Source organism: Monodelphis domestica, chromosome 4, assembly GCF_027887165.1.
Source record: "Monodelphis domestica isolate mMonDom1 chromosome 4, mMonDom1.pri, whole genome shotgun sequence".
Classification (NCBI taxonomy): Eukaryota; Metazoa; Chordata; class Mammalia; order Didelphimorphia; family Didelphidae; genus Monodelphis; species Monodelphis domestica.
Window position 1 is genome coordinate 453,338,649 of NC_077230.1, and position 27,435 is coordinate 453,366,083.

Genomic DNA, 27,435 nt, shown 5'->3' on the forward strand with positions numbered 1-27,435 from the left:
AAGAAAATCCACACAAAACCTTTTAATGAACAATTCTGATACACAAAGCTTCAGGCCCCAAGGACAGGGTGAGTCCTCAACTGGCATCTGTACACAATGTAATTGAGTGTAATAAAATCATCCCCTGGATGAGTAAATGACAGAATCAGAAGAGACCGTCTATGGTCCAGGCTTTGGAACCTGGTCCATCCTCTCCCTCTCATGTTCTATTTCCCGCTCACAAGACCAATCTTCCCACAAACTGCAGAGAGGGCTTTCCTGCCATTCTCTCCATGGTCTTCCTGGAATATAGTTTTGACCTTGGTCATCTTCTTGGTTTCTCAGTCCCCAATTTCTCTGATGAAAATGCTGGTCTATGACAAGAGGAGAGATATGGGGAAAGAATTATTGGCTTCATACAGCTTCTGAGAAAATGCAATAAGACATGAAAATGAACCTAAGCCCTTGGTCCTGTAGGAATTGCTCAAGGGTTGACTCTGCCTCATCTACCCTCCTCCCCCATTCATCTTGTTCAAAGACTATCTGGCAAAGAGTCTTAGAGATCATCTCACCCAATGCTCTTCTTTTAGAGAGAGACAGGAATACTGAAAATCAGAGCCTAAACACCAACACACACACACACACACACACACACACACACACACACACACACACACACACACCCTGAGAAAAGTCCATAATTTAAAGTCATATCCTGGGATTCCAAATCAAAAGCTTTTTCAAGCACATCACCAGGGCCACAAAATCTTTTCAAAATTATATCTGGTTTCTTTCCCTCCTCTTCCTTATAATTATATTTTATATTATATATATTATATAATTATAAATAATAATAACATCCTTATAATTCAATATCACAAGATGGCAAAATCTTACACTTTTGTACTTCTTCATTTATTCTATATTTCCTCTTTTTCCTCTTCTTCATCAGTGTCAGAAACTTGAAGGTCTTCATATAGGACACTGATGTGATGTTTTGGGGCCAGGCCCTCTGGAGTTTTGTCATGAGGAGGAGCCTGGAGTACCTGAGTTGTTGGGAAAGGAGATGGAGACCCTGTTAGTGATTGAGAACAGACCCAACACTCCCCAAATGGATATTTTGGGGAACATGAGACCCAACTTGGGGATGCTCTGGTTTTCCCTCTCCCCTCATATGGATGGGGACATGTTCTTGGTAGTAATCTCCCCAATGTCCTTGATTTCCACAATACTCCCTTCCAATTGTGACCCACTATCTCCATTCCACCCTAGAGACAATACTAAGTTCTCCCTCCTACCATCCCTGGAGAGTTCCTCTCCTGAAGCCCAGGCTCCATTTTCCTGACCATCCTATTTACCCCTGCATCTGACTTCTGTAGGATGGCTAGCTATGTGTCCTTGTTCAATGGAAGTCTTCAGAGTGATCTGTTTAGCAGATACTGGAGAACTTGTTTGGAAGCAGGTAGGAGTTTCTGGCCAGAGAGGCACACAGAGTTTCTGGGTATATTGTATGGATGACCAGATGAATCACAAAACCGTGACTTTGAACAAGTGGAGGATCTTGAGACCTCTTAACTGAATGTGGCAAGTGGTATGGAGGAACTGGGCTTACCTTTGGTGGAGAGATCACTGGTTTTTGAGTCTTGTCTATGAAATCTGATCCTTTCTGGCGAGGCTGAGTTGAACCTTTATATTTCTGGTGGGGACATGAGGAAGCTTCAGGTTTATTTTGAGCTAACTGGACAGGAGATGGTAGAGTCTTCCGAGATGATTTGTCTGTGAATTTTCCAGAAGAAGTCTTCCTAGGATTTTTTGAAGGATACAGGGGAGACGATACTGGATGAGAAGATTTTTTATGTCTCTTGGATAGAGGGCCAGGAGGAGCAGGTCGACATGAATTCTGCAGAGAAAATAAGCAAAACTTGATTATATTTCCTGTCTCTTTCCTAGAACATTTGAGGGTTTGGAGAAGGAGAAAGAAAGTGCAGCATTTGAGGCTCAAGATCAAATCAGGAACTCAGGAAAGGCTTTCCACCAATGTACCACAAGGAGTCATGGAATCATTTGATATATAAAGCTACCTAATATAATTACAGACTTTGGCCTGGCTCAGATTAATCTGAAACACTGGTTTTCAGAGCTCAGTAGGATGACAAAATAGGACTCTCCTCATTCTTCCCAGTGTTGCCATTTTTGACATGGATAAAAGAAATGGCTGAGAGGGAGCAGCTAATGACCTAGAGTAGAATATCACTAGAGAAATTTGTAAATTTGAGTTAGGGATATGACTCATTCCTGAAGATGGACCAGCTAACATGTGATCCTAGCATTTATGCTGAGATTCCTCAGAACATTCCAAAGATTTGGCCACACTCAGAAGCTAAGGGAACTAAAGATGATGCTTCACAAGGGTGAAGGACCCAGACAGATGAGGACAGAAAGTGAGTAAAGGCTGGGATCTGGCACTTAAGTGTCAGAGATCCAGTGAGCTCCTCCTGCAGACAATGAGTTGGGGCATGGGGCAAAGGTTAGGGTCCTGGATTTGGACTCAGGAATCAGGGTTAAATTCCTGATTCTGCCCCTTCCTTAGTTGGGGAGCTTGGGTAAATCACTTCCCTCTTCTGGACCTTAGTTCTTCACCTAATACAGAAAACATTCCTACCACAAAGAGACTACTTTCTAAGGACCCTCCCAGCTCTCCAGCTCCTGGTTCTATGATCAATCTTACCCTGATACAACTTAAGCCTTCATCAGGATCCATATGCATAGATACTCTTTTCTGATGTTTGCTGAACTGGCTCTTGTGGGGCAAGGTTTGTTTCTCAATCACCATCTTCTTAGTCTCCCTTTGGACTTCATGTATGCTGCAAAAAAGGGATAGTTATGAGACAATCTGCCAACCCTGAATTCCCATCTCATTCCAAATGTTCCCACACTATGTCACTACTCCAGATTCATTCTGGAGCATTGAAACATTCCCATTAGCCCCAGTCTGGTATTAAGTCTCTGAAGGAAAGGAGATTGACCATAATAATATCTGCATCGAAAGCAACCCAACCCCTTCCCTCCCACACATGCCTCTGATAGACCTTATTTCCAAATGGTTGGAAAGCTACTTCAGAGGAGTCATGCTTCTGTCACAAAGATCTGGGGTCCCTGAACCCCGTGTCTCTTGCATGTATCCACCCCGTCATGTGCCCTAGACAAATCATGAGGAATGACTGGATTGTAGCCACTTCTCCCAACCCTTTCTCTTGTTCTTCTTACACTTCCACTAGCTTTTTCTTCATGAACATTTTCGTTCCTTGGATTTTGATAAGGGAATCCTGAGGGAGTCGTCTAGCCAGTTCCCTTTCCTCTTGCTCCTTGGTCATGGCCCTGAGCCTGGGAGCCAGGTCCTTGGGTGGGCAGTACTTGGAACACATCTTGTTTGTCTTCATGTGGCCAATAGATCCACAGGCACCACATATTAGCTACAGAAGGAAGAAAGGTATCAAAGATTGCACTACTTTGGTATTTTGAGCTCTCCAATCCCAACCCCAAGATCCCAGGTCAGGTTAAACATTTTTCACCAGCATCATCAACACATGGTCATAAAATCTGGGGCACTGGAAGTCAGGCTGCCACATAGAGGGTCAAAGTTTAGGCTTGGGAAATGTAGGTCATACCAAGGTTCACAAGACAACTAACTCCCAGAGAAAAATCAGAATTCAAGGAGCATTACCAAAAGGGATGAATATAGGCCAAGGGTTAGGAGAATGGCCTATCTGGAACGGGTCATTTCATTGACATTCATATTGCAATGGGAAGATCCCATGTTTCTTTACAACCTTTGGGAGCAGAGACACACTGGAAGGACCTCTTGAACCTTGGTGCTGATCCCTGATTCTCACTCTTTTAAAGTCTTGGAATTTTCCCCATCCCCAGAGGACCTAAAACAGGTCCTTAACTCACATTCAGTTTGGGGGTCTCTGGCTTCAGAAGCTTCTTTGGGGAAAGATGTGCCTTCTTTTCTTTCATTTTTTCTGATATTTCCATTCGACGAACTCTATCTTGGAGTCTCTTCTTCTCTTTCCGCAATTCTTGTTGTTTCTGCTCATCTAGTTGAGAGATCTGCCGACTGTCCCAACAAAGGAAGACCTTTCAGAATCAACCTACCAGACTCATCCTAGGGGGCCCTTCTAGGACACAGTCTCCACTCATATCCACAGTCAAAATCTAGTTGGGCATCCTAATCCCAAATGCCTGGTAGCCAGATCTCATATCTCTGCATGGAGCCACAGCCTACATAATCTCCCACCCAATCTCAAGACTACTTTTTCCCTCAACAGGACCAGTTCAGGGAGGCATGCTGAGCAGAGACACTCATTCCCCGTTATATCATGACAAATAAAACTAAAAAGAATTGGTGTGATTTGCACAATTGTGGTCACACACCTGGGAGTTGGTAGGATAGAGATTGTTACTCCATTCCACCCCACACCCATGTTTGTTGTTCTGGCATTGTCCTACTTTTCACAAACTCACTTGGAGTTTTCTTGGTAAAGGTACTGGAGTAGTTTGTAATTTTCTTCTCCAGCTGGATTTTACAGATGAGGAAAAAGGAGCTTGCCCAGAGTCACACAGTTAGGAAGTATCAGAGACTGATTTGAGCTCAGATCTTCTGACTCCCATCTCTATCCACTGTGTAACCTAGATGCTCTGATTTTGCAGAGGCAGAAATTAAGGTACAGAGAGGAAATAATTTGCCCCAGATCACACAGCAGACTTTGGACCCAAAGCTAGCTCAAGAATCCTTTCCCCACTTCATGCAATATAGACCTCTTTGGTAACTGAGGATCTAATTCCCCTGATTAAACTTATTAATCCTTCTTAGTAAGCTTTTTGCCCAAATTGATCAGACTCTTTCTGAGCTCTCCCTCAACATTAGTCAACCCCCCTTTTCAGATACCCTCATCAGATGACTCCCAACACCACCTCCACTTCCACTCTCACCCCACTCCCACTTATGTCTTTGAACTTACATGAAATCCTCACTTTTGGTGGTCCTCACATGAATATATGCTTTGATCACTGCTGGGTCCTGGACTATTTCACTCCTCTCATACTTCTGGCCAGAATCATCAATATATGTTCGGTGGATAATCAGAGATGAAGGATCCAAGGTGGGTGAGTCACTGTCTATGAGTAAGTTAGAAAGATGAAGAGAGGAAGTGAGACATAGGGATGAGAAGGTCCAGAGGGACAATGAAGGAGGCAGAGACAAAGAAGAAAGAGAAAAGAAGGAGGTAGAAGGAGGAGAGCCATGGCATTTCAGAGGTACTTGTAAAGTTGTGGAATGCTCAACTTTCTGCGCAGGAAGCTTGTCCTGCTTCACCTAAGGGTATTAGTCATTCCACTTCCCACTTCAGCCATGAGCATGGCACACCTCAAGACATCCCACTTCCTCCATCACATACCCTGCTTTTTTCCCTTGCTTTTGTCTTGAAGGTGAGTGTTTCCATCTCCAAGCATCAGTCGCTTCATTTCCTGGTACTCCTCTTCTTCCTTCTGTCTCTGCAGCCTTTTAGGGTTCATCTTACCATCCAGCAAGCTCTCCACTTCATGACACATCTTGTCTATGTTCTGACCATTTTCTTCATCTGATGTGCTACTGTCTGTGTCTGTGGACAGCACCTCAGTAGAAGCTAGGACCCTGAGAAGGCCAGAAGGGGGTGGTTAAGTAGACTGGAGAATGGATCCTAGGCATCATGACCCACATTTGTCCTCTACCAGAAGGAACATACCTTCAGGTTAGATGTTCTGAAAGACCTTAGCCCAGAGAGGAAATTGGAGCAAGGAAATCTTTATACTACTAGCCAGGCAATCATAGACATACTGAAGGAATCTGGTGGGGTCTGATGAGGAGCAAAGCCTGACTTCAACTTAAATTGGTCCTGGATGTCAGTCTGACTAGTGGTCTTGGGTCCCAGGATCAACTTCTCCCATCAGGGACCAAAGATACCTCAGGACACAGAGAATCCAATGACATAGAGGTGGGAAGATAGTATATAACAGGGGGAGACACATGTCACCCAGAGGCAAGCACATGTGCAGATGGGAGGGGAGAGAAACTTTGTCACACACATGCTCTTCCAGGACCTCTGAAGATTCTCAGACACATGTGAAACTCCCAGAGAGACACCTAGGTTCTCAGACACCCTCCAGGAGCCCCAAGGAGGCAGAGAGCCCCCAAAATCATCCCAAAAGGAAATAGAATCATACTCACTTATCTTCAGAGACAGAGTGAGAGAGGGACACAGAGAAAAATTGCTGAGACATAGAGAGGGCCACTGAGATCTTCCTAGAGATGCTGATGTTCTCACTGAGGCAGACACACCCAGAGAGTCTTAGAGACTTATAAAGACAGAAAAAAAGACTAGGAAACACACACAGACATGGAGGTAGATGTGAAACAAAGAGACATACCACTCAGAGACCCTCTCTGAGAATCCCGGAGCCATATAAATACAAAGTCTTGCAGAGAACTAAAGATCTTTCCACAGAGACATGTTTTCAGGGATAGCTCCATGAGGATACCCAAAGGTATAGTCCCTCCTTTCCCCCTCTAAACTAAGGGATTCCTTCCCAGCCCTGGATCCTGAATTTTTTGTCCCACCTATCAACCATACCTGTTTTGGAGGTCAAAAATTCTTTGAACCTCTTGCTGGAAGTGTTTCTGCTGCTCTGCTCCTAAGGACTGGGACATCCGTGCAAATCTGGTAAGGGTTCCAGGCTTGGCCCCTGAGCTGAGTTTCTCGGTAGACAAGGCTCGAACAGCTGCAATCACCTCCCAGCGGGACAGCTTCTTGATCTGATGTAGACATGGGAGAAAATATCCATTTTGAGTTTTCTAACTTTCCCTGAATGCCTCTGATCCTCTTCCACCTCCTTCCCCTCACCTAGGCTACCTGGCCCCTAACCCTCTCATGCCTGGAATGAACTCTGGCTATATCTCTACCAGTAGGAATAATTTTCTTCCTTCAAGAAAAGCATTTCCTCTTCTCTAAAGTTTTCCTTCATTCCCTCCACCATCTCTCACCTGCCCTCCACTTAGTGGCAAGTCATCCCTGGGTCCCAAAATTCATCCATAGCACTGTGTATCTTCCTTCTCCCTCACTCTCAGTCTTTCCCTTAACTCATATTGATGGATATCCTGTCCCCTGTGTAAACCTCAAAATTCCTTAGATTTATAAATGTTGGAAATTTCACCATTGGGAAATTTCATACTTGAAAAATTTCCTATTGATAGTGGGTCTTGGCTATTGGAATGTGAACCCCATTGGCATGGGAGGTTCCTTCTCCTCCCTTCTTAAGATTACTTTAGGACAGAAACCTTTTGCTGAACAATGGAAAGGACTTTGACCTATGCTTAAGCATAGAACAGGAATTTCTTTGAGTCATGATTGATTTTAGAATTGATACAATGGAGATACTTGGAATCAATCTCCACCCTATTCAGTCCTAACAGGATTGAGTAAGGGCTGCAGCCTAGATCAAAATTTAATTATTCCAATCTCTACCCTATTCAGGTTAACAGGATTTAGGAAGGGCTGTAGCAAAGGATCAAAGATTTAATTATTTGAAAATATGACCTTCAACAGACATGTGCAAAGTCAGAGACCTCTGGGCAGTCCTGGGTTAAGCTAGAGCCTCCACTGGCACAGGGAAATTGATGGACAGGTGATTGGTAGATGTGAGGACTGAGGGGAGGGAACTTGGATGGTTTCCTTAAGGATAGGGGGGTCTGAAGACTGGAGGGGGTTTTTAGGTTTTTGTCGGAGTGGTTGCAGGGTGCTCTGAGAAGCTTGCTCTGAAGGAAGCTGAAGGTGGGGGCTCTGAGACTGTTTCTCCATTTTGGTCATGTGAGTAATAGGGACTGATCTCCTTTCTTTGCCCCAGCTATCTAAGGGCTTGGGCCTTTTGGCCCAGCCTAAACAGAAGGGGTATTTAAGCCCTATTCCCTTCTCTCCCCTTTCTCTCTACCTCTATCTCTCTATCTCTAATTCCTTTCTTCCTCCTGTTTGTAATTAAAACTCCATAAAAGGTTGACGGCTGACTTGAGTTTTCATTAAGGAATTACATAGCTGAATTCCTTGGCGACCTTAAATTAATATATATCAGTCTTTTAAAAGTGATTTCCTTGTCACACCTGTTAGAATTTCAGCAGCAGGAAGGCAGGAATCTTGTCAGTCCCCATCTTTGTATCTCCTGCCCTCAGGATGGGGCTCTGCACATAACGAGTGATGTATCCTAAATATTTGTTGAATTGTGTCAAATTGTGTCCCAAGGTGCCATGACTCCTTTCATGTGCCAGGTTGTCTGGGGCTAAGGGAGATTGAATTACTCATTGAATTAGTCCCAGTGGGTTGAGTAGGGTCAGCTAAGGCCAGAGAAATGGAGAGAACAGTGTCTCCACTCTTCTTTGGGTAACCCAGAAGAATCAGAAATTTTCTGATGGCATATAAACAATGAAGTCAAAAGAAAGTAGCAATGAATATAAACAATGAAGTCAATAGAAAGTAGCTTCAGAATAATGGCAAGAAGGGGTGACTGTAATGGGTGACTGAGGACAATCTTCCCACAGAACATGGTCATGCCTGAGCTGAGCTTGGAAGGTAGCTCAGTAAGATAACATAAGAGTTAGATAAAGTAAAAAGGCATTGCAGAACCAGAAGACCACTCGTTCCAAGGCATAGAGGAGGGTCCTATGTGGAAGGCTTTTTTGACAGCAATGAAGAGTAGAGAAAAGGAAAATTAGAAAATTGGGACTAAAAAGGAACTGGGGACCAGATTGTGGAGGTCCACAGGGTGTGGAGGAGTTTTTTTCCTGGAGTCTTATTCTCAGTGGGCAACAGGGACTTTGTTGACTCAAAAGGTATCTATAAACACTTGGCCCTCTGCCTGGGCCAGCAGCAAGGGTAAAGGACCCAGTTGGACTGGCATCCCTAAGGAAGAGGGAGAGCTATAGCTCTTAGACCAATGCTTGTCTGCCACAAGAAATACCTACTCACCTCCTCCTCGGAGACCCCAAATGTCCTCAGGAACTTCTGAGCTTCTCTCAGGGTAAGACGTCGGAGGTCTGCATCAGTGCCCATCACCCTCCCCACATCCGTATGGGTTTTGTTCTCCTGCTGCAATATCAGACAGTAAGATCCAGACAGCTAGGGCATGGCTCAACCACCTGAGGTACTCCTCCCAATCCCTACACCAAGATTCCTTGTATCGTCCTCTGATTTACACCTTAACAGTCATCAGCCCAACATTCTTCTTTCCATAACCCAGTCCTGGCACCGTATCCCACCAGAATCTCTCTATCATTTATGTTTCAAGTTGTGTGTCTCTGCAGGCCTCACCCATAGATCCCTTCATCCTTTACCCTCTAAGATTTCCTCTCGATATCTCCTTTTCTCCATCCTCTGCTCCCAATCAGTCCATCCTTGATCACCCAGTCCCTAACCAGCAGGCCAAATGGCTTTATTTCATCATCCCTACACACTATCCTTCTACATCTTCCTCAGTCCCCCATCCCTCTAGTCCATAATGTTTCTACCCAACCTCAGTCGTACTACCCTTAGCTCAATCCCTTCATCCTTTCCTTCACATTTCTCCAACCCTTGTTCCCATCCCTTCCAATTCAGAATTTTCCCATACCCCATCCTTTCCCTGACTGAAGCTCAGTCAGCTCACCTTGAGTTTGACATAGGAGATGCCCTCCCCACAGCCTGTGGGGTCAGCCGCTCCTGTCACTTCCAGGAGGCACTGCCCCTTAGTGGCTGCTAGGAAGGTCCTAGTTGTGTTCCATGGGGCCGCCTGGACCTAGTGTTCAAGGCAAGGAATCCAGGTTAGTCTGAGTGGAAGGCTCAGAATTAAGATTCCCCCCTCACCCAAATTCTCTGCTTCTTCCAAAATGGTGACTTTTCCTAATTGAGAGTAGGGAGTAATATTTGAAAGGAAATGGTACTTGGGAATTAAATATTTTTCTCTTCATAAATTAGACCTTCCTTTGGGAATCTTCCAAGGTAGAGCCTCGCTTTCTCCTCTCATACCAGGGGCTTCAGAAGGTCAGGGTTAAGTCTCCAAAACCCAAAGTTACCTCATCATCCAGATATGTGCTGTCATCATTGGTCCCCTCCGTGTCTAGGAGAGATATTCCCCCATAGCCAGCATCCTGGAGAGACAAATGGTGTCACAGTACAGTCATTCAATCATCCCATAAACATCTATTAAGCACCTACTATGAGCCAGGCACTGGACTTGTCAAAGATAGTCCCTTCCCTTGAGGAACTCACAATCACAAGACAGGGATGGAATACAAATGGCCCCAAGGAAAATGGGGATTCCCTTTTGAGCAGGGCCATCTTCCTTGCCTAAGATCTGGGACTTCTCAGAGGATCTAAAATTATAGCAGGAAATGTCCCCAGAGGCCAACAAATCCAAGTGATTTACCACCCAAGGTCCAGTTATTAAGCAGTATAATTGGGATTTAAACTGATGCCCAGGTCAGCCTTCATTCCATGACCACATATCACTTCTCTTCTCCCATTCCCTGCCACCTTCCCCACCCCATTCACCAAGAAAATGGACATACTGACCTTGAGACGCTGCTGGGCAGCCAGCATGCTATATAAAGCACAACATTTCTCTGGAGTCATCATGACCCTCAGCTCCTCTTCACTTGGCAGGCGAAATCGAGCCTTTAGTACCCACCAATTAAAATAGATCCCTGAAAGACAGCACCAGTTACTCTAGCAGGAAAGCAAGAAATAGGCCAAGCTTCAACCCTACCTCCATGCTTCCTCCCTACTGCCTCATCGTAGCAGTTGAGGCTCACCAGCATTTCTTCCCGTACATTCCCATCTTCCTTAACAGGCCATTTCTGAAGGCTGCCCCCTGCCACCTATCAGCCCTTCTTTCTCTATCCCTCATCATTCCTTTTACCATTCTTAGTCCCTCTGTATTTGTCCCCTTACCTGACCGATGGAAATCTGAACACATAACAAGCCTCCTTCTGATACTAGTCTCAGAAAGTGTGGGGAAGGCCTTGCGGATGACCTCCATGCGAATCCTCCGAGGTCTGAAAGGGCTGTTCTGAAACTGTCTGTATATAAAAACCTGAAGGGTGGAAAAAGAAGGTGAGCAGGAAAGAGGGACTGAAAAAAAGCCTGAGACCTGTAGCCCTCTTCTTCCATATTGCTACGGCCATCCTATCATCCTTAATCTTCTCCCTCCCTTCCCCAGCCCAACTTGGCAATCTCTAATTCTTCCCTATTCACAGCTTCCAGGAACACAACTCATTCACACACACTAGCCTCTGTGGCCTAATTCTGAACCTGGGTTCCCAGGCCTTCCAGGAATCAGAGTCAGCTCAGGCCACCTGGAGTCTCAGAACCTTGGTCCCCTCATACTTCTTTAGTGGAGCAGAACTACATCAGAGAGATCCCAAGTCCCTTGGCTTTCTTGGCACCAGCCCTGTCCCTGAGACATTCTCCCATGTCCAACTCCACAGCATCCCCCAGCCCACCCACATATTACCTGGAGGAAGGTATGGCTGTAATTCTTTGCCATTTTTGATTTGGGGGCAGGAACTTCATCCAGTGGGCACTGCTGCCCGATGGCAAATATGTCCTTCACTTCCCTCAGAAAACAGCCTGTGTTTGTCACCACAACCAAGAAGTCTGTGCCTGCCATCTCATGTGCATAGATGGGAGCCCGAAAAAGATTATTCTCCAAAGCCTATTGAGAGAAGAGAATGTATTTTCCATCTACTTTGGCAGACGGACTTAACGGCTCTCCCATTCAGCTTCCCAACCAAAATGGTCATCTGACTCTTCCCCAGAAGTCCCTTTCTCCTACTTTCCCACACTTGCACTATCTGTGACCTATGCCTAGAAGACACTTAAAGTCTTCACTTGCACCTGGCAGACTCTCTAGCTTCCTTTACAATTCTCAAGTGCTGTCTCCTACTGATAGAATTCTTTTGGGGTCCCTTCCCTCCCATAATTGTTAGAACTCGCCCCTTTCTCTAGTTTCAGTGAGAATAGACACAAGGAAAAAGAATAAAAGGAGAGAGGGGGCTAGGGAGGGAGGGAGACTTTGATAGAAATAGTGAGGGAGAAAGGAAGGGGAGACAGACTCAGAGAAGGAATGGAAGAGGTTAGGATAAGAAAAGACGATGGAATCCAAGAAAGAGAGAGGTGATTCAGAAGGGCAGAGATGGAGAGAGTTGTAATGCTTAGTACATCTGGCTGCTGGAGCCCTGGCTCGTATACACCTAGGATGAAAATAAGAGAATACTTTACCTGTAAGAACTGTCCAGCTTGGAGCTGTCCCAAGAAGGGTGAGGTTGAACAGAATACAAGGTTCCCATATTTATAGGCAGGAGGTCCAGAGTCCTTCCCAATTTTCTATAGACAAGAAAGAAGAGAGCTTTAGCAGAGGAACTATCCATTTGTTCCAAGGTGGTTGTCTAACTCCCAGGATCCCCAGGCAGTAGCCCCTCAAGTCTCCCTTCAGCTTATGTGCCCATTTGTTGTTGTTGTATAGTCATTCCAGTTATGTTTGACTATTCATGACCCCATTTGGGGATTATCTTGACCAAGACACTTGAATGCTTTGCCATTCCCTTCTCCAGCTCATTTTTACAGATGAGAAACTGAGGCAAACAGGGAGAAGTGACTTTTCCAGGATCACACAACTAGAAAGTATCTGAGGCTATATTTGAACTCATTCTGACTTCAGGCCCAACACTCTATCCAGTGTACCATCTAGCTGTCCCATATTCCCATTACCAGAAGGTCTCTCTATGAGAGGTGAGTCTTGAAGGATAAAAGAATGGGGAAGAAGAGGTACAAGGGAAAGAGAGAGATACCTGCTCCAAGGAAGGGAGGAGAATTAGAGGATAATCATGTTGGTCTGGTTGACCACAGTGGTTTGTTCTAGGTAGCTTGAAAGGAAAGTCAGTGCTGGTCTGTGAAGTCCTTAAAGTTCAGAATAGAGTCATGGCTATGGAATTTGGGGGAGTAGCAGCAAAATTTTCCTTCATTATGCCATTAAGCCAGAGTCTGACTCTGAAAATAGCTTTGTAGGTCACCAAGCCAGGGAGAAGAGGATGTATTTTGGGATTACAGGAGGGTCTGTGCCAACTAAGAGCTATGCAGACAGCTTCTTAGAGTGGTGACAAAAGTTTATTGGGATGGGGTCTACAATTTATAGGGTAAATGACATAGGTAAAGGGATTAGGTAATCTTCATTCAGAAACAATGATAGGTAATGACTCACAAGATAAGGATAATGAACATGGGTTACTTTGGAGATCTCAGACAGGAGTTTTCTATATGTAATGGATCAATATGTCAATATGTGATTACCTAGCTGGGTTCAATAATTCAGTGGGTGACTCCCCAGCTAGGTTCCTAATTAAATTCTTGCACCAGTGATTTCTTGGCAAAACATCTGGTAACTTGGAAGAAAAATGGGTTGGATTCATGCTAAGGGGAAAAGCTATGTGTCTTACTAATTCTAAGTTAATGGCTACCTAGAGATCTTGCATTCTGGGATGTTCTGGGCTTCTTTCCATAGCCTTGCTGAATGGAAAGCCCCTAACTTCCTATCTACCCAGAAGTTTTACATCCTGGAGTGCTTTGGGCATGGAAGCCCCTGATCTTCTTGTGCTGCTCCCACATCTGCTCCTTTTTTTATTTAAATCAGACAAATGCATCTGGAGTAAGTATATGCTTGAAATCAGTTTTTGATTTCTGAGGTGGATGCACTTGATGCTGACTAAAAATGAAAAAAAAAAAGAGAATAAGGATGAATATTCCAATTCCAATTCCTATTGGGGGAAAAATGATTCTTGGGTGTGGGGCTAATTCTTTTAGAACTCTTGTGAACTGTGCTGCAACTTCTTCTGGTGAGGTGAGTGTGAGTTGTGTTTGGGACATACTTGATACTTCCTGATGGAGGGTGTATAGGTCTAAGCTAATGTTTTTGTGATGTCAAACTCCTAACAATGTTGTACAATGCTAGTCCACTTGTATTGGGAAGAATTATAAGGGAGTGGGGTGACACAAATTGATTTGCATCCTCCATTGCTTTGGAGATGGTCTTTCATTTTTATAACTGATATCTGTTCTCCTAGATAAAAAACCGTACCTTCTAAGGCATCAAGTTGACCTTGTAATTTTGAGTCTATAATTTCCTGGGTTCCTAAAGCATGAGAAACATTTTCTGAAATTTTATTAACATAAGTGGCTGGGTGTATAGTGTTGGTGAGTGCTACTGTGGAAGTGACTGCAGTGGCTATAAGGGTTACTAGGGTGATAGCTTCTGCAATGAGCCAACCTATAAATAATAATCAATTGGAGGGTATAAACTTTTGGATCTGGATAGCAAGGACCTGAAGTTTTTATAGGAAGCATAACAAATAGTGATTGTCTCAGGAGAACAACGTGATCAGTGGTAGACATAAGAGATGGAAAAATACAATTGGTGGCTTTACATGAATAGTTATACAATTTTAAATTGTTTTCAGAAAAATTAGTGGTAATTACTTACAAGAAGTAAGGATTAGGAACATATGAGAGGGGCGTCCAAGTATAAGGGTTATTATCTTTTATGACACCTAGATACTCTAATGTGATTTCCAACCATGAATTTGGAAATTGCCAAACATGTGGGTGCTGGGTTTTTCTGACAGTTAACATAGGAGGGGTCCATCCTCCTGCAGACGTATGTGCAGGACTAATATATGGGTCTGACTCTGTGAGTCACTGCCCTGTGAGCCACTGGGAAGAAATATTTTGAGAGTCAAATTATCAGATTAAAAAATTTTTAAATCAATTTGTTTATGATTTATGCAGAGGAAATTTATTCTATTCACCTATTTCCAACATTCAAAGCAAAGAAAATTAAACTCCATTCAGAACTCAAGGCAAGGGATGAGAATTACAATTGATAATGTTATGACTAGACAAGAAAGGAAGGGGCAAAGGAAAAAGGTGATATAGAAATACTGAAGAAGAATGAAAGAGAGAGACAAAAATGATGATGATGATGACAATAACATTGGAGAGAGGAGAAATGCAGAAAAATGAGAAAGTGAGGCCAATAGAGAAAGAAGAATGGGAGTAGATAGAGAAGGAACTTGAGATAGAGAAGAAAGACTGAATAGATGAAGAGATAACCAAGAAAAACAGAAAAAGAGAAGAGAAAACAAAAATAGAATTGGAAAGATAGCAAGAGAGAGCAAGGAAGAGAAAGAGCAGAGAAATGGGGAGGGTGTGGAATCAAGAGAGAAGGACAGAAGGTAAAGAAGGATTGGAATGCACAAAAAGAGGTATACTCTCTTGGAGAAAAAGAAAGGAACAGACCAAGAGAATGTCATATTTCCAAGGAGGGCTAGACATGCTCCTTTGGAGAAACACAAAGAGAGAAACTTTGCAGGAACATTTACTGACTATGGCTACTGAAGTCTGATGAATTTGCACCACTGGGCACAGGTGGACCATCACCTACTGCTCTGTGGCCGGAAATCAACTGTGTCTCCTTCATGGCTTGACAGGAGGCAGACCCACCTTCCCAGTCAACCTCCCGGTTCAAAAGCCAGTACTTACCCTTTTGTAATAGTTCTGTATCTGGGAAGCCATTCCAACCTGGCTCAACAATGGTGGATTCTCCTCACTCCATTCAAACAGAACAATATCTCCATCTTTTCCACTCAGGTCCTGGATTGTCTTCATGAAAAACATATGACCTCCCCCTGAAGCCTGTAGCTCCTGCTCCCGTTTCTGGTTGAGAGGGCATAAAACAGACCAGTTGGCCTTATCAGGGTCCTTTCCATCTCAAAGAATTCAAAGTGTAGAGCCATACAAATTTATCACTAAAACATTTTCCTGAGACCACCAAATCTACATCTTTCCCTTCAATATATTCTGTTTTACCAGGCATGACCCAAAGGAGTTGTCCTAAGTCCCACCACAAAGCAGAGAGAGAGAATCAAATATCTGATTCCCATCTACTGACCACAGGGCAGCTCTTCCTCCTTTCGACCTAGCATTTCTGATCCCAAATGAAGGTGGGGCCAAGGATATATGAAGACAGATGAGAAGACTGAAATGGTCTTACCTGGGCTTTCTTTCGGATGTGAACAGTCAAGTTGTGGACAGGATGAGGTCCTCTGCCCAACCACCTGAGTGGTGGCCGATGAAATAGGCGGAGTTGTTCAACTCCCATGTGGGTAGGAAAGAGCCTGAAGTGTAGCTCCAGTGCTGGAGTAGAATGCTAGAGAAAAGAAAGAGCATCAGGGATGTTCAGACCGACAGAGTTAGAAAAAGGTCTTCTTCATGACCACTGAGGTCTCTTCTTCTTCAGACTGAACAGCCTTGGGCATGGAATCTAAGGATCCTGGTGATGACTGCCCTATTATTCCCCACCCCCATCTCTGATTCTGGGACCCTCACTGATTTTTTCTCTTTTTTTCCCATCTCTTCCTCTAATTCATTCTAGCTGAGTCTGTTTTCTGTTTTCTCTCTCTCTCTCTCTCTCTCTCTCTCTCTCTCTCTCTCTCTCTCTCTCTCTCTCTCTCTCTCTCTCTCTCTCTCTCTCTCCTCTCTCTCTCCCTCTCCCTCTCCCTCTCCCTCTCCCTCTCCCTCTCCCTCTCCCTCTCCCTCTCCCTCTCCCTCTCCCTCTCTCCCTCTCCCTCTCCCTCTCTCCCTCTCCCTCTCCCTCTCCCTCTCCCTCTCCCTCTCCCTCTCCCTCTCCCTCTCCCTCTCTCTCTCTCTCTCTCTCTCTCTCTCTCTCTCTCCCTCCCTCCCTCCCTCTCTCTCTCTCTCTCTCTCTCTCTCTCTCTCTCTCTCTCTCTCTCTCTCTCTCTCTCTCTCTCTCTCTCCCCCTATATATATATATTGATCTCTTTTTCAGTCTCTGCTCCCATCCCTGTTTCTCTGGGCTTTGTGTATTTCTCTCTTCCTTTCTGAATCTTTTCCTTCCTCTTTATTGTGGTCTTCCTCCCCATGCCTCTGGCTCCATATCTATCTCCATCCCCCATGGGGGTTCCTTTTTTGCTTCCCTATCTTTTCTTGTCTTCAGGAAGTCTGGGATTGGCCTTTGAATTTCCAAGTCTGGACCCCTTTCATGATAATCTGATGGTCTACCCTGGAAAAGTTCTTGAACCAATAGAGGGAGGGGGGAAAATGAGAAAATGTCTAGGAATCTCACTTGGATTATAGGGATTTTGAGGGAAACCTGGAGGCCATGCTGCTGGGGGAAGTAAAATTCATCATTTGACAGGTTCCATGGGTCTTTGGCTTTCAGGCAGGCTGGAGTCTGGGGAGAGACAATGCGAAGACAATAGAATTAGACAAAAGGACCTTGAGATGGAACTGAACCCTTAAGTACTGCAATCTTGTTCCAGGAGGAGAAAGGCAAAAAAGTACTGCCCTCCTGGCCTTGGGGAAGGAGAGTCTTGTAGGGACCTAAGGATGCATATAGTGTCTGATACACTAGCTTTGTAACAGAACATCAGAACTGCAGGAGACCTCAGGAGCCATCAAATCACGGAAATACATGAATGAGGAGTCCCATTCCAACATACACAACAAGAAGTTATCTGGCCTTTGCTGAAAATGATGGGGGACAACCCATTCCACTTTGGAGTAAAAAGTTGTAAGGACATTTATCCTGAGATTAATCCTAAATTTGCCTCTCTTCACTTTTTGATCATGGTCCTGACATCTTCCTCTGTAACAAACAGAATGATAATTAACCCTCATGTTCATTTGTTTGTGTGTGTATATGTGTGTGTGAGAGAGAGAGACAGACAGACAGTCAGAAAGACATAGACGGACAGAGAGGAGGGGGAGGGAGAGGGAGATGTTGAAGAAGGAAAAAGAGAGAGGAGAGAAAGGAGAAAAAGGAAAAAGAGAGGAGGTATTCATATCATCCTTACAAAGTAAGCTGGAAGCATCCAGGAAGATGGCCATAATGGGAGGGGCCTTCTGGAAATAAGACCTTAAGAGAGTCATGGGGGAGGGGGGGCAGAATCTGCTGATATTTAGCCAGAGAAGACAACTGAAGAGCTGGCCTGTGGAAGGGGGAATGGACTTGTGCTGCCTCACCACAGAGGGTTAGGGTAAGTTGCAGAGAGGTGGGTTTAGAAAATCTCTAACAATAAGAGCTATTCCTCATCAGTAAACAGTGGGTTTCCTCTCTTGGGGAAGAGAAAGAAAGGATGAACAATAATACCTTGTGTATGTGGTAGATTTTATATGATTGAAAATCTGTTACCCTAAAAAAGAACTACATATTCCAGGAGCACATTGACTTCCTGTCATTACATACTTCCTATAGACAGAGGATAAAGGGCGTGGTCTTTGGAGGCTCCTCCTCTCTGATGTAGCATCAGCAGTGATGGTGGTGAGTGGGGATGGCTAAAAATGACTAACCAGCTATGGGCATGTGGTCTTTATTTTGTATCTTCTTTATTCATTTATTTCTAATGATCACTAATAAATCTCTTAAAATATAGTATTGTTATTGAGATTTAATTTTAAATTTTACAATATGGCTTGGCTAGCTAATCTCAGGGCTCTTATATTCAGATTCCCTCCTTCACTTGTGACGCAGAAATACTCCCCTTCCCGAACCACTAGAGCCCTAACACACTCACCTGCTCAGTCATGTCACATCTTGGCATATTTTTACCCTTCTGGCTTGATGGTTTAGGGGATGAAGTCTCTACTTCTATAGGCTCCTCAATATCAACTGTGAAAAAAGAGATCACATATTTGTAATTCTCCATGACCTCCTTACTATGTGCAAGGTGAAGTCAGAGTTTGAGCCAACAGCTTCTAGACTTTAGATGAGGAATTCTTCCCACTGGGCCACTCTGCCTCCAGAACTAAGTGGCCCAGTGTTGGGAGTTCAAGGAGCTTTCACTGATATCTAAACACAAAATCCCTCAATCTTACACTAAAAACTAGAGAGCCCCCAAGAGACATCTTGTCCAACCTGTAGCAATCTCCATGAATGCAACCCAATAAAATTGTCATCTAGCTTCTGCTTGAAAAGCAGAGTGATACGAAGCTCATTATCTCCAAATGGAATCCCAAGCTGCTTCCCCATGATGCCTTCCTACCCTGAGCTCTTTCTCCTTCATAACTATTTCTCCAGGACCTCAAACCACATTAACCAATTTGGAGATATTTCAAGATCATTTGGGGATTCCCACAATTTTCCTCTCCTGTTGTTACTTGCTGGTGCAGGTAATGCAATAGAGTTGAATCATAAAAAAAAAATCATACATAACATGAGGTTCTTGTCATCTTGATCAATGGTTGGAACTGTAGGATACAGTGGTTTGTGCATGGCTTGGGCATCCCAAATAATATCATCTTCCCATCGGCTATAAGTAAGGTCATCATTCTCAGGGACAAATAGGGACCCACCAGACTGAGACTGGTCACAGGCACCTGAAAATGAGTAAAGAGTGGGATGAAGGTTAGGATGGCTACATTAGGGTCAGTCCCAACCAGACCTAGCCCCAAATCAACTGATTCCATCACCAATCTCATACTTGTTACCATTTTCATCTCCATTCCTAATAAATTCTCATCCCTGTTTCCTGTCTATTTTTATCCCTCACCCAATCCTCTGATATCCCATCTCCATCAAGATCCCCATCCCTATCTTTATCTACAGCTCTATATCCCCATGATCATCTCAAATTTCATCTCAGCTTCATTTCCACTCCTACCCCATCCTTATCTGTATTATCATCTCCAGGTCCAGCTCCAGCTCTATCTCTATTAGCATTTCCTTCCCGCTTTCCATCCTAATCATTATACCCACTCTGTCACCATGACCAAAACTCATTCCCATTCAATCCCCATTTTCACCATTGTCCCAGCTCTCTGACCTCCTTTAAATGATCTGATATTCTGAGAGGGAATCCATCCTGCATGAGATACTTTCTGGGCATGAGGGGAGGAGTCTTGGACATCTCTGATATCCCAGATGATATCATCTTCCCAGGTTTTTTGGGTGACCATCAAAAAGTTTTCAATATTCAGCAAAGGGTGGTCTGTTTGGGTTGTGGCCTCTTCTTCTTGTGATTTTTCTTTAAGTTTAAATCCATAATCAAAACCTCTCCCATGGGGAGAGACCTCCAGCATGTCATACCAAAGTTTGGCAGGCCCATATCGCCATGGGGCCACCTCTAAGTGAGAATCCTGGGAACAGTCAGCCAATTGAGAGTCAGGCTGAGGAGCCACTGGAGCCTTCATTTTTATCTAGGATGGAATAGAGGACGTGAATTAGGTAGGGTTGGGAATGGGAAAGGAACTGTGGAAAAGGAATGGTTTGGAAAAGGGCCTGAGAGTGGGAAAGAAATGGATGTGAAAATGGGAATGATAAAAGTAACCTGAATGAAGGGAGACTTAAGGGTGGTTATAATGATAGGGGGTGGGATGTTATGTAACTTAGGGAGTTATGAGGGTAGACATGGGGTTTGGACTGGGAAATGTAATTGGAATGGAAATGTCCCTCCCTCTCCATCCGTGCATTACCTCATCATCTGTTAGGCATTCCTCGGGGCCTGGTGGCCTTACTATCTGGGGGCTTCCTTGGATAGGTTTTGAAGGATTCTGTCTGTTCTTTAGTTTCTTCCTTCTCATTCTCCTTCTGACCCTCTGCCACATGGTTGGTGTCTTCTGATTATCAAAGAGTCTGAGAAAACGAAGAGCCTGGAATAGAAAATGGAAATTTGCAAGAGAATACTGAGCCCAAGTAGCTTTATCTAGACCATTGGCTTCAGGTGACTACCTGTGCTTTGACTTCCCTTGGTAAGGTGAGTTCTGTCCGCAGACAAAGAGAGAGAAGTCAAGAGGACTGGGCCTTTGGTTGGACTTAGAGAGTAATTCCCCAGGGTGCTCTCCTACTCCAAGTGATGAGAAAGAAGAGGGCTGTCCTCCTCTCACCTTCCCCTCCCCCCCCCCCATCAACTCAGATGTTCCTTTGGCTCTTGTTGCTGCAAAAATTCACCAGAACTTCAGACACTTTTACTGGCTATGTCTACAAGATCACTCAAGAAGGTGATCCTATTTTAATATCTATGAGTCTTTGTCATTGTGTCTGCCTCTATTTCAGTGCCTCAATGTCTCTATTTTCTCAACTGAGGGTCTTCCTAATTATCCAACTCTAGATTTTCTGTCTATGTTTTCTGGTTTGTCTATCTCTCTTCCTCTCTGTAACTGTCTAATTGACTGGGTATTGTCTTCTATTTTGATGTCAGCCTCCATCTTTTATCTTCCACTGGTATTCCCTTTTTTTGGCCCCAACCTACCTTTTCTTGACGAAATTGTGGCCAGAGCTCTGTGACTGTAGGCATGCTGGTACTTCTCAGTCTGACTTCCCTAAGTAATCCGGGGGAATCTTGTCCATTATCTTTATCTTCCATTTTTTCATCCTCCTCCTCAGAGCTGCTGGAATCCTCTAGGGAGGAGATTCTGTCTTTGAAGGGTAGGACCATTTCTTCTTCCTCCATCTTGGATCCTGCATTAAAGAAAGATCTTGATCTGAGGTTCCCTGTCCCCTGCCCTAGACCAGTCATGTTCCACCTGACACTTTACCAGGACAATAGTTTATGAGTCATCCATTCTCATTATCTAGTAGAACAGAAACCCCATGGAGGCAGGGATGGTTTCAGCTTTCTTTTTATCCCTGGAGATGACTTCTCTGAGATGACAGTGACTACAGCCAAATATGTAATTAATGAATTATGGAAGAATTCAATTGTATTTCTATCTCTCTTTAGAGCCTATGCTCACCTACCCCAGTCCAGCATAACATCCTTATTCCTGAGGGAAGTTCTCAGAATACTGAAGTTCACCACCCTCAGTGAGAGTGGGGCAGGTCAGCATTGACCCCTCCTCCCCCAAATAGGAGTACCTGAAATAGACCTTCACATTTATTCAACCAATAAGTATTTATTACTCCCTCTTTCCAAATATTCTGGGTTCCACCCTGATCTCCTGAAATTCAGGGATATAATTTTCTTTATAAATTTCTACCCTTAGCAAGGTAGATTTTAAATCATATAGGACTAGATTTGATCATGGTATTGTAGGCTTTAGAGTTGAAAAGGCTTTAAAAGGAATCTGATATTGAATCATATTGGTATCAAAATTTAGGGGATACAGCCAAAGCAGCAATTAGGGGGAAATTTATGTGCCCAAAAGCTGATATCAATAAAATGGAGAAAAAGCAAATCAATGAACTAGGCATGCAACTAGAAAAAATAGAAAAAGAACAAATTAAAACTCCCAATTTAAAACTAAATTGGAAATCCTAAAAACCAAGGAGAAATTAACAACATTGAAAGTAAAAGAACTATTGAACTAATAAATAAGACTAGGAGGTGGTTGTATGGGGGAGAAAGAAATAAAATAAATGGAACATTGGTTAATTTCATTTTTAAAAAAGAAAGAGAATTAAATTACCAATATCAAAAATGAAAAGGGTAAATTCACCTCCAATGAAGAGAAAATTAAAGTAATAACTAGAAACTATTTTGCCCTATTATATGGCAATAAATTTTACATTCTACATAAAATAAATGAATATTTACAAAAATATACATTGCTTATTAGCAAAAGAAGAAATAGAATATTTAAGTAATCCCATCTCAGAAAAAGAAAATGAAGAAATCATCAATGAACTCCCTAAGAAAAAATCCACAAGGCCAGATGGATTCACAAGTGATTTCTATCAAACATTTAAAGAACAATCTACTCTAGTCTTATATAAACTATTTGGCAAAATAAACAAAGAAGGGGTCCTACCAAATTCTTTTTATGACACAAATATTGTGCTAATACCTAAGCCAGGAAGATCAAAAAGAGAAAAAGAAAATTATCGACCTATTTCCCTAATGAACATTGCTGCAAATCTTAAATAAAATACTAGCAAGTAGACTATAGCAACATATCACAAGGATTATTCACTATGACCAGGTGGAATTTATGCCAGGAATATAAGGCTGGCTTAATATTGGGAAAACTATCAGCATTGTTAACCATACCAATAAACAAACAGAAATGACATGATTATCTCAATAGATGCAGAAAAAGCCTTCAAAGAAGTACAACACCCATTTCTATTAAAAACCCTTGATAGAGATGGGAGGTCCTGGGTTCAAATCTGACCTCAGACACTTCCTAGCTGTGTGACCCTAGGTAAGACACTTGACCCCCATTGCCTAGTCCTTATGCTCTTCTGCCTTAGAACCAATACATGGTGTTGATTCTAAGATGGAAGATAAGGGTTAAAAAAAAAGTCTCAAAAACACAGAAATAAATGAGTCTTAAAATAACAAGTAGTATCTATCTAAAATCATCATCAAATATCATCTGCAATGGGGACAAGTTAGATACCTTCCCAATAAGATCAGGAGTGAAGCAAAGAAGTCCTATTATCACCACTTCTCTTATTTTTCTAGAAATGCTAGCTTCAGCAAAAAGAGAAGAAAAAGAAATTAAACAGATTAAAGTAGACCACGAGGAAACTAAACTATCACTCTTTGCACATAGATGATGGTATACTTAGGGAATTCAAGAAAATCATCTAAAAAGCTAGTGGAAATAACTTTAGCAAAACTGCAGTATGCAAAATAAACCAACACAATTCATCAGCATTTCTATATATTTCCAACAAAATCAAGGAGCAATGAGAGTTAGAAAACTAGAATTAAAAAGAGAAACTCAATTTAAAATCACTATATATAATATAAAATACGTGGAAATCTATTTGCCAAGACAAACACAGGAATTATATGAACAATTAAAAAATAGTCTTCACACAAATAAAGTTAGATCTAAACAACTGGAAAAACATTTTACAGCCAAGATTAGAAGGGAAAGAACAAACTGAGAGATAAAATTTTATAATAAATTCCTCTGATAATTGTCTCATTTCTCAAATATATAAAGAACTAAGTCAAATTTATAAGAATCCAAGTCACTTCTCAATTGACAAATGGTCAAAGGATATGAATAGACAACTTTCAGATGAAGAAATCAAAGTAATCAATAATCACATGAAAAAATGTTCTAAATCCCTCTTGACTAGAGAAATGCAAATTTAAAAAACTCTATGGTATTACCTCACATCTATCAGATTGGCCAATATGACAGTAAAGGAAAATAATCAACGTTGCAGGGGATGGGGCAAGATTGGGGCAAAAATCATGAACTGACAACCATTCTGGAGGGCAATTTGGAATTATGCCCAAAGGGCTATAAAACCATGTATACCCTTTTATCTGGTAATGCCACTACAAGATCTAAAAAATGGGAAAGAACCTACTAGTACAAAAATATTTATAGTTACTCTTTTTGTGGTGGCAAAGAGCTGGAAACTAAAGGAATATCCACTAATTGGAGAATGACTGAACAAATTGTAGTATATGATGCTGATAGAATACTGTTGTGTTGTAAGGAATGATGAACAAGATAGTTTCAGAAAGAGCTGGGAAGAGCTCCATTAACTAATGCAAAGTGAAATAAAGAGAACCAGGGAAACTCTGTACACAGTAACAGCAATACTGTGGAGTAACCAAATGGGATAGACTTAGCTATTACTGGCAATGCAATGATCCAAGATAATTCTGAGGAACTTATAACAAAAATTGCTATCCACCTCCAGAAAAAGAACTGTCAGAATAGGAATAGAGATAAAAGCATTTGGACTTACCATGTGTTTATTTGGGTATATGTTTGGGGGTCTGGGCTTTATAAGATTATTCACTAACAAAAATGAACAATATGGAAATATGTTTTGTATGATAATATGTGTATAAACAGATCAAATTGCTTGGCAGCTCCAGGAGGGGGGGTAATTTGGAGATCATATAACTTCAAAGAACTTAAGGGGAAATTTGCCATTACATGTAATTGGTAAAAAAAAATTAAAAATAAATTAAAATTTTAAAATCTGATCCCATCATTTTACAGAGTAAGGAATCTCAGGTGGAAGAATGGGAAATGACTTGCCCAGGATCACGTAGAGGTTGTTGAAGACTTGGGAAAGCAAGACTTTAGGAAGGCATGCCTGTGGTGGGATGAAAAAACAGGGATAGGAATGGGAACTTGATTTCTTCTCTTACCCAGTCAGCAAGGGCCCAGCAGGTCTCTCTTCTGATGAGATTTTTGATTTCCCAGCCTCTGCCTCACTGGAAACTCCTCTTCACAGTCATAACACCATTCTCTCTCAAAGGGATTCCTTCAGTAGACTATTGCCTCTGGTGACTCTGAACTCCTAGCCACAGTGCCCAACTCCAACCCACTAGAAGGTGAGGTTCAGATCTGGGCTCACCCTCAAAGATCTGTAAAAGATCTGACCTGGTAGCAAGGACTCTACCTGGGGGAACAGAACAGTTCCCACTAACCCTTCCCCTTTCTCAAGTCTCTTCAACTCCCCAGGTCTCAGTTTCCTCAACTGTAACATTTACAGTAAAGCACAGTATTTAAGTGAGTTATGAGGTCTTGAAATTCATCCCCCCCCCAAACCACATAGCCCCCATCCACAATCAGCCTTTTCTTCTAGGGAGCCTCGGAAAATTCACCAGCAACACTGTCCACATTAAAAGGAGGAAGAGATGGAAAGCCAGTCCGAAGGCAAAATGACTTCAGGTAGCTGGGGTTTGCAACAAAACTGACTTTTATACCTTTTCAGGGAAGATTCACAACTCTCCAGAAGAATAATCTTGGTGCTTACAAGAGTGTGAGTCTTCCTTCTCAGAGGTGCAAACTCAAAATTCAAGTAAAGTCCCCAGTGTTCATTCTTGTACCCTTTACTTTACAGACCCTTCGAGTCCATCATTATCATTTTGAAAAATAAAGTTTTCACTCCAATGTTTTTGGTAAGGTGGGTGTGCGATGGACAGGACATGGAGTCAGAAGATCTAAGTTCATTTCCAGCTTTAGACATCTACCAGCTAGAGACGCTGGCCAAGGTCTTTATCTGCTATTTATCTCTCTTTTACTTAACTGTGAAATGGGGATAAATAACAACACCACCTACTTTACAGAGTTCACAAAGATTAGATTAAGTAATAATTGTAAAGCACTTAGCAGGTAATGAGTACCATAAACAAACTTGTTCCCTTTCCCTTCTCTTCCTCAATGTGCCTCACCACTACCCAACTAGGAAGTCATCATAAAAACAAAGAATAAAGGAGAGAAAAAAATATATTTTATAATTATTTTTACACATCGCTTATCATGAGTGGGAGATTTTTCTATTTTTCTTTATCTTCCTCCACTCTGTGCTGTATTTCCACTTTTCAACATCTTTATTAAAGATCATTTCTCTTGTCTTATGTAACACTCCCATCCTTTCTCTCCAATAGAAGTTGTAGATCCCAAATTATAATTCACATAAGCCATAAGAACCATTGATCTTGCTTTTACAAAGAGATTTGTGGAAGAGATTAGATAGAGAAAAGATAATAAGAAACAATGGAGCTCTGATCTAGTGTTCAATAAAGAAGAAACCCTAAGTTACTAAGGAGAAAAACTCTCTTAGTGACAAAAAATCCTGGGCAAACCTGGTAAGAAGTCTGGCAAAAATTAGTCTCATCTCCTGAATATTAAACATCATGCCATTTTTAAAAATGGAACAGAAGGTAATAAGCCTTTCATAGCTATAGGTAGGAGGTACCATCTTATCCAAACAAAAGAGAGTTGCAATTATAAAATATTTTTTTATTTTGTTTTGGTTACATGAAATTAAAAGGCTTCTGACAAACAAAATTAATGCATCTAGGGGTATGGACATAGTAATGGTAGTGTTGGGTCAGAGACACTGCACAGATTTATAGCTAAAGAAAAATCATGTTGTATTGTCTTATTTAATAACAATAGCTCTCTGAGAAATCATGCATTCCTCAGATTCCTTGCTCTAAAGAGCTTGCAGTTTCTGAAGGGCTAATTAAGTAAGGTGTTAACCAGCTTGAGTGGAGCCTCTTGCTTAACTTTGAAGCCAATTTGAGCTAAGACTCTCTAGAGGATATTCTTGTATTCTTCCTTTTTCCTTTACCAAAGTTTGGCGTGACCTAGTCTACAAAGGGGAAACCATTGCTTTGAGATGCTTTATTTTGGTTTTCTGCCATAGATTGCAGGAGGCAGCTAGACACAATGAATGGGGCAGCTAGCATTCTTGAGTGTCAGAGACTGATGTAATCAGTCACAACTGAAAGCCAGCTCCCTTTCACTCGATGCAGATTGATCCATTCATATGAAGATGTCTTACTCTCTCCTTCAGTGATGCATAGGGGAAACAAAGAACCATTAACCTAACTCCTGATTAAAATGTCCACCAATCAGGGTTGCCTTACATTTTCCACAGGAGTTCCAAATTATA

The 27,435-nt window shown here is 42.4% G+C and overlaps 1 protein-coding gene across 1 annotated transcript; it reads right to left on the reverse strand.

Moving 5' to 3' along the window:
* Nucleotides 1-899: 899 nt before the first annotated feature.
* Nucleotides 900-21,559, reverse strand: LOC103101234 (transcription initiation factor TFIID subunit 1-like). The gene is made up of 23 exons (XM_056826329.1): nucleotides 21,359-21,559; nucleotides 20,583-20,759; nucleotides 19,934-20,306; nucleotides 19,320-19,487; nucleotides 18,686-18,780; nucleotides 17,236-17,343; nucleotides 16,144-16,299; nucleotides 15,633-15,806; nucleotides 12,321-12,425; nucleotides 11,554-11,754; nucleotides 10,992-11,133; nucleotides 10,614-10,744; nucleotides 10,115-10,189; nucleotides 9,709-9,837; nucleotides 9,033-9,152; nucleotides 6,651-6,832; nucleotides 5,439-5,674; nucleotides 5,004-5,160; nucleotides 3,934-4,099; nucleotides 3,247-3,452; nucleotides 2,708-2,843; nucleotides 1,592-1,675; nucleotides 900-1,025 (listed from the first exon to the last, which is right to left on the reverse strand). Exons 1-23 carry the CDS (start codon nucleotides 21,557-21,559, stop codon nucleotides 900-902), a joined length of 3,648 nt encoding a protein of 1,215 aa, XP_056682307.1.
* Nucleotides 21,560-27,435: the final 5,876 nt, after the last annotated feature.

What these genes read in the sequence shown, in the direction of transcription:
- LOC103101234 (XM_056826329.1), bottom strand. Translation starts at nt 21,559, where the DNA reads ATGGAGGAAGAAGAAATGGTCCTACCCTTCAAAGACAGAATCTCCTCC. An exon ending in ATTTTTGACCTCCAAAACAG is followed by an intron (nt 5,675 to 6,650) that starts GTATGGTTGATA and finishes TGGCCTTCTCAG; the next exon opens with GGTCCTAGCTTCTACTGAGG. An exon ending in CAGTGATCTCTCCACCAAAG is followed by an intron (nt 1,026 to 1,591) that starts GTAAGCCCAGTT and finishes CCAACAACTCAG; the next exon opens with GTACTCCAGGCTCCTCCTCA.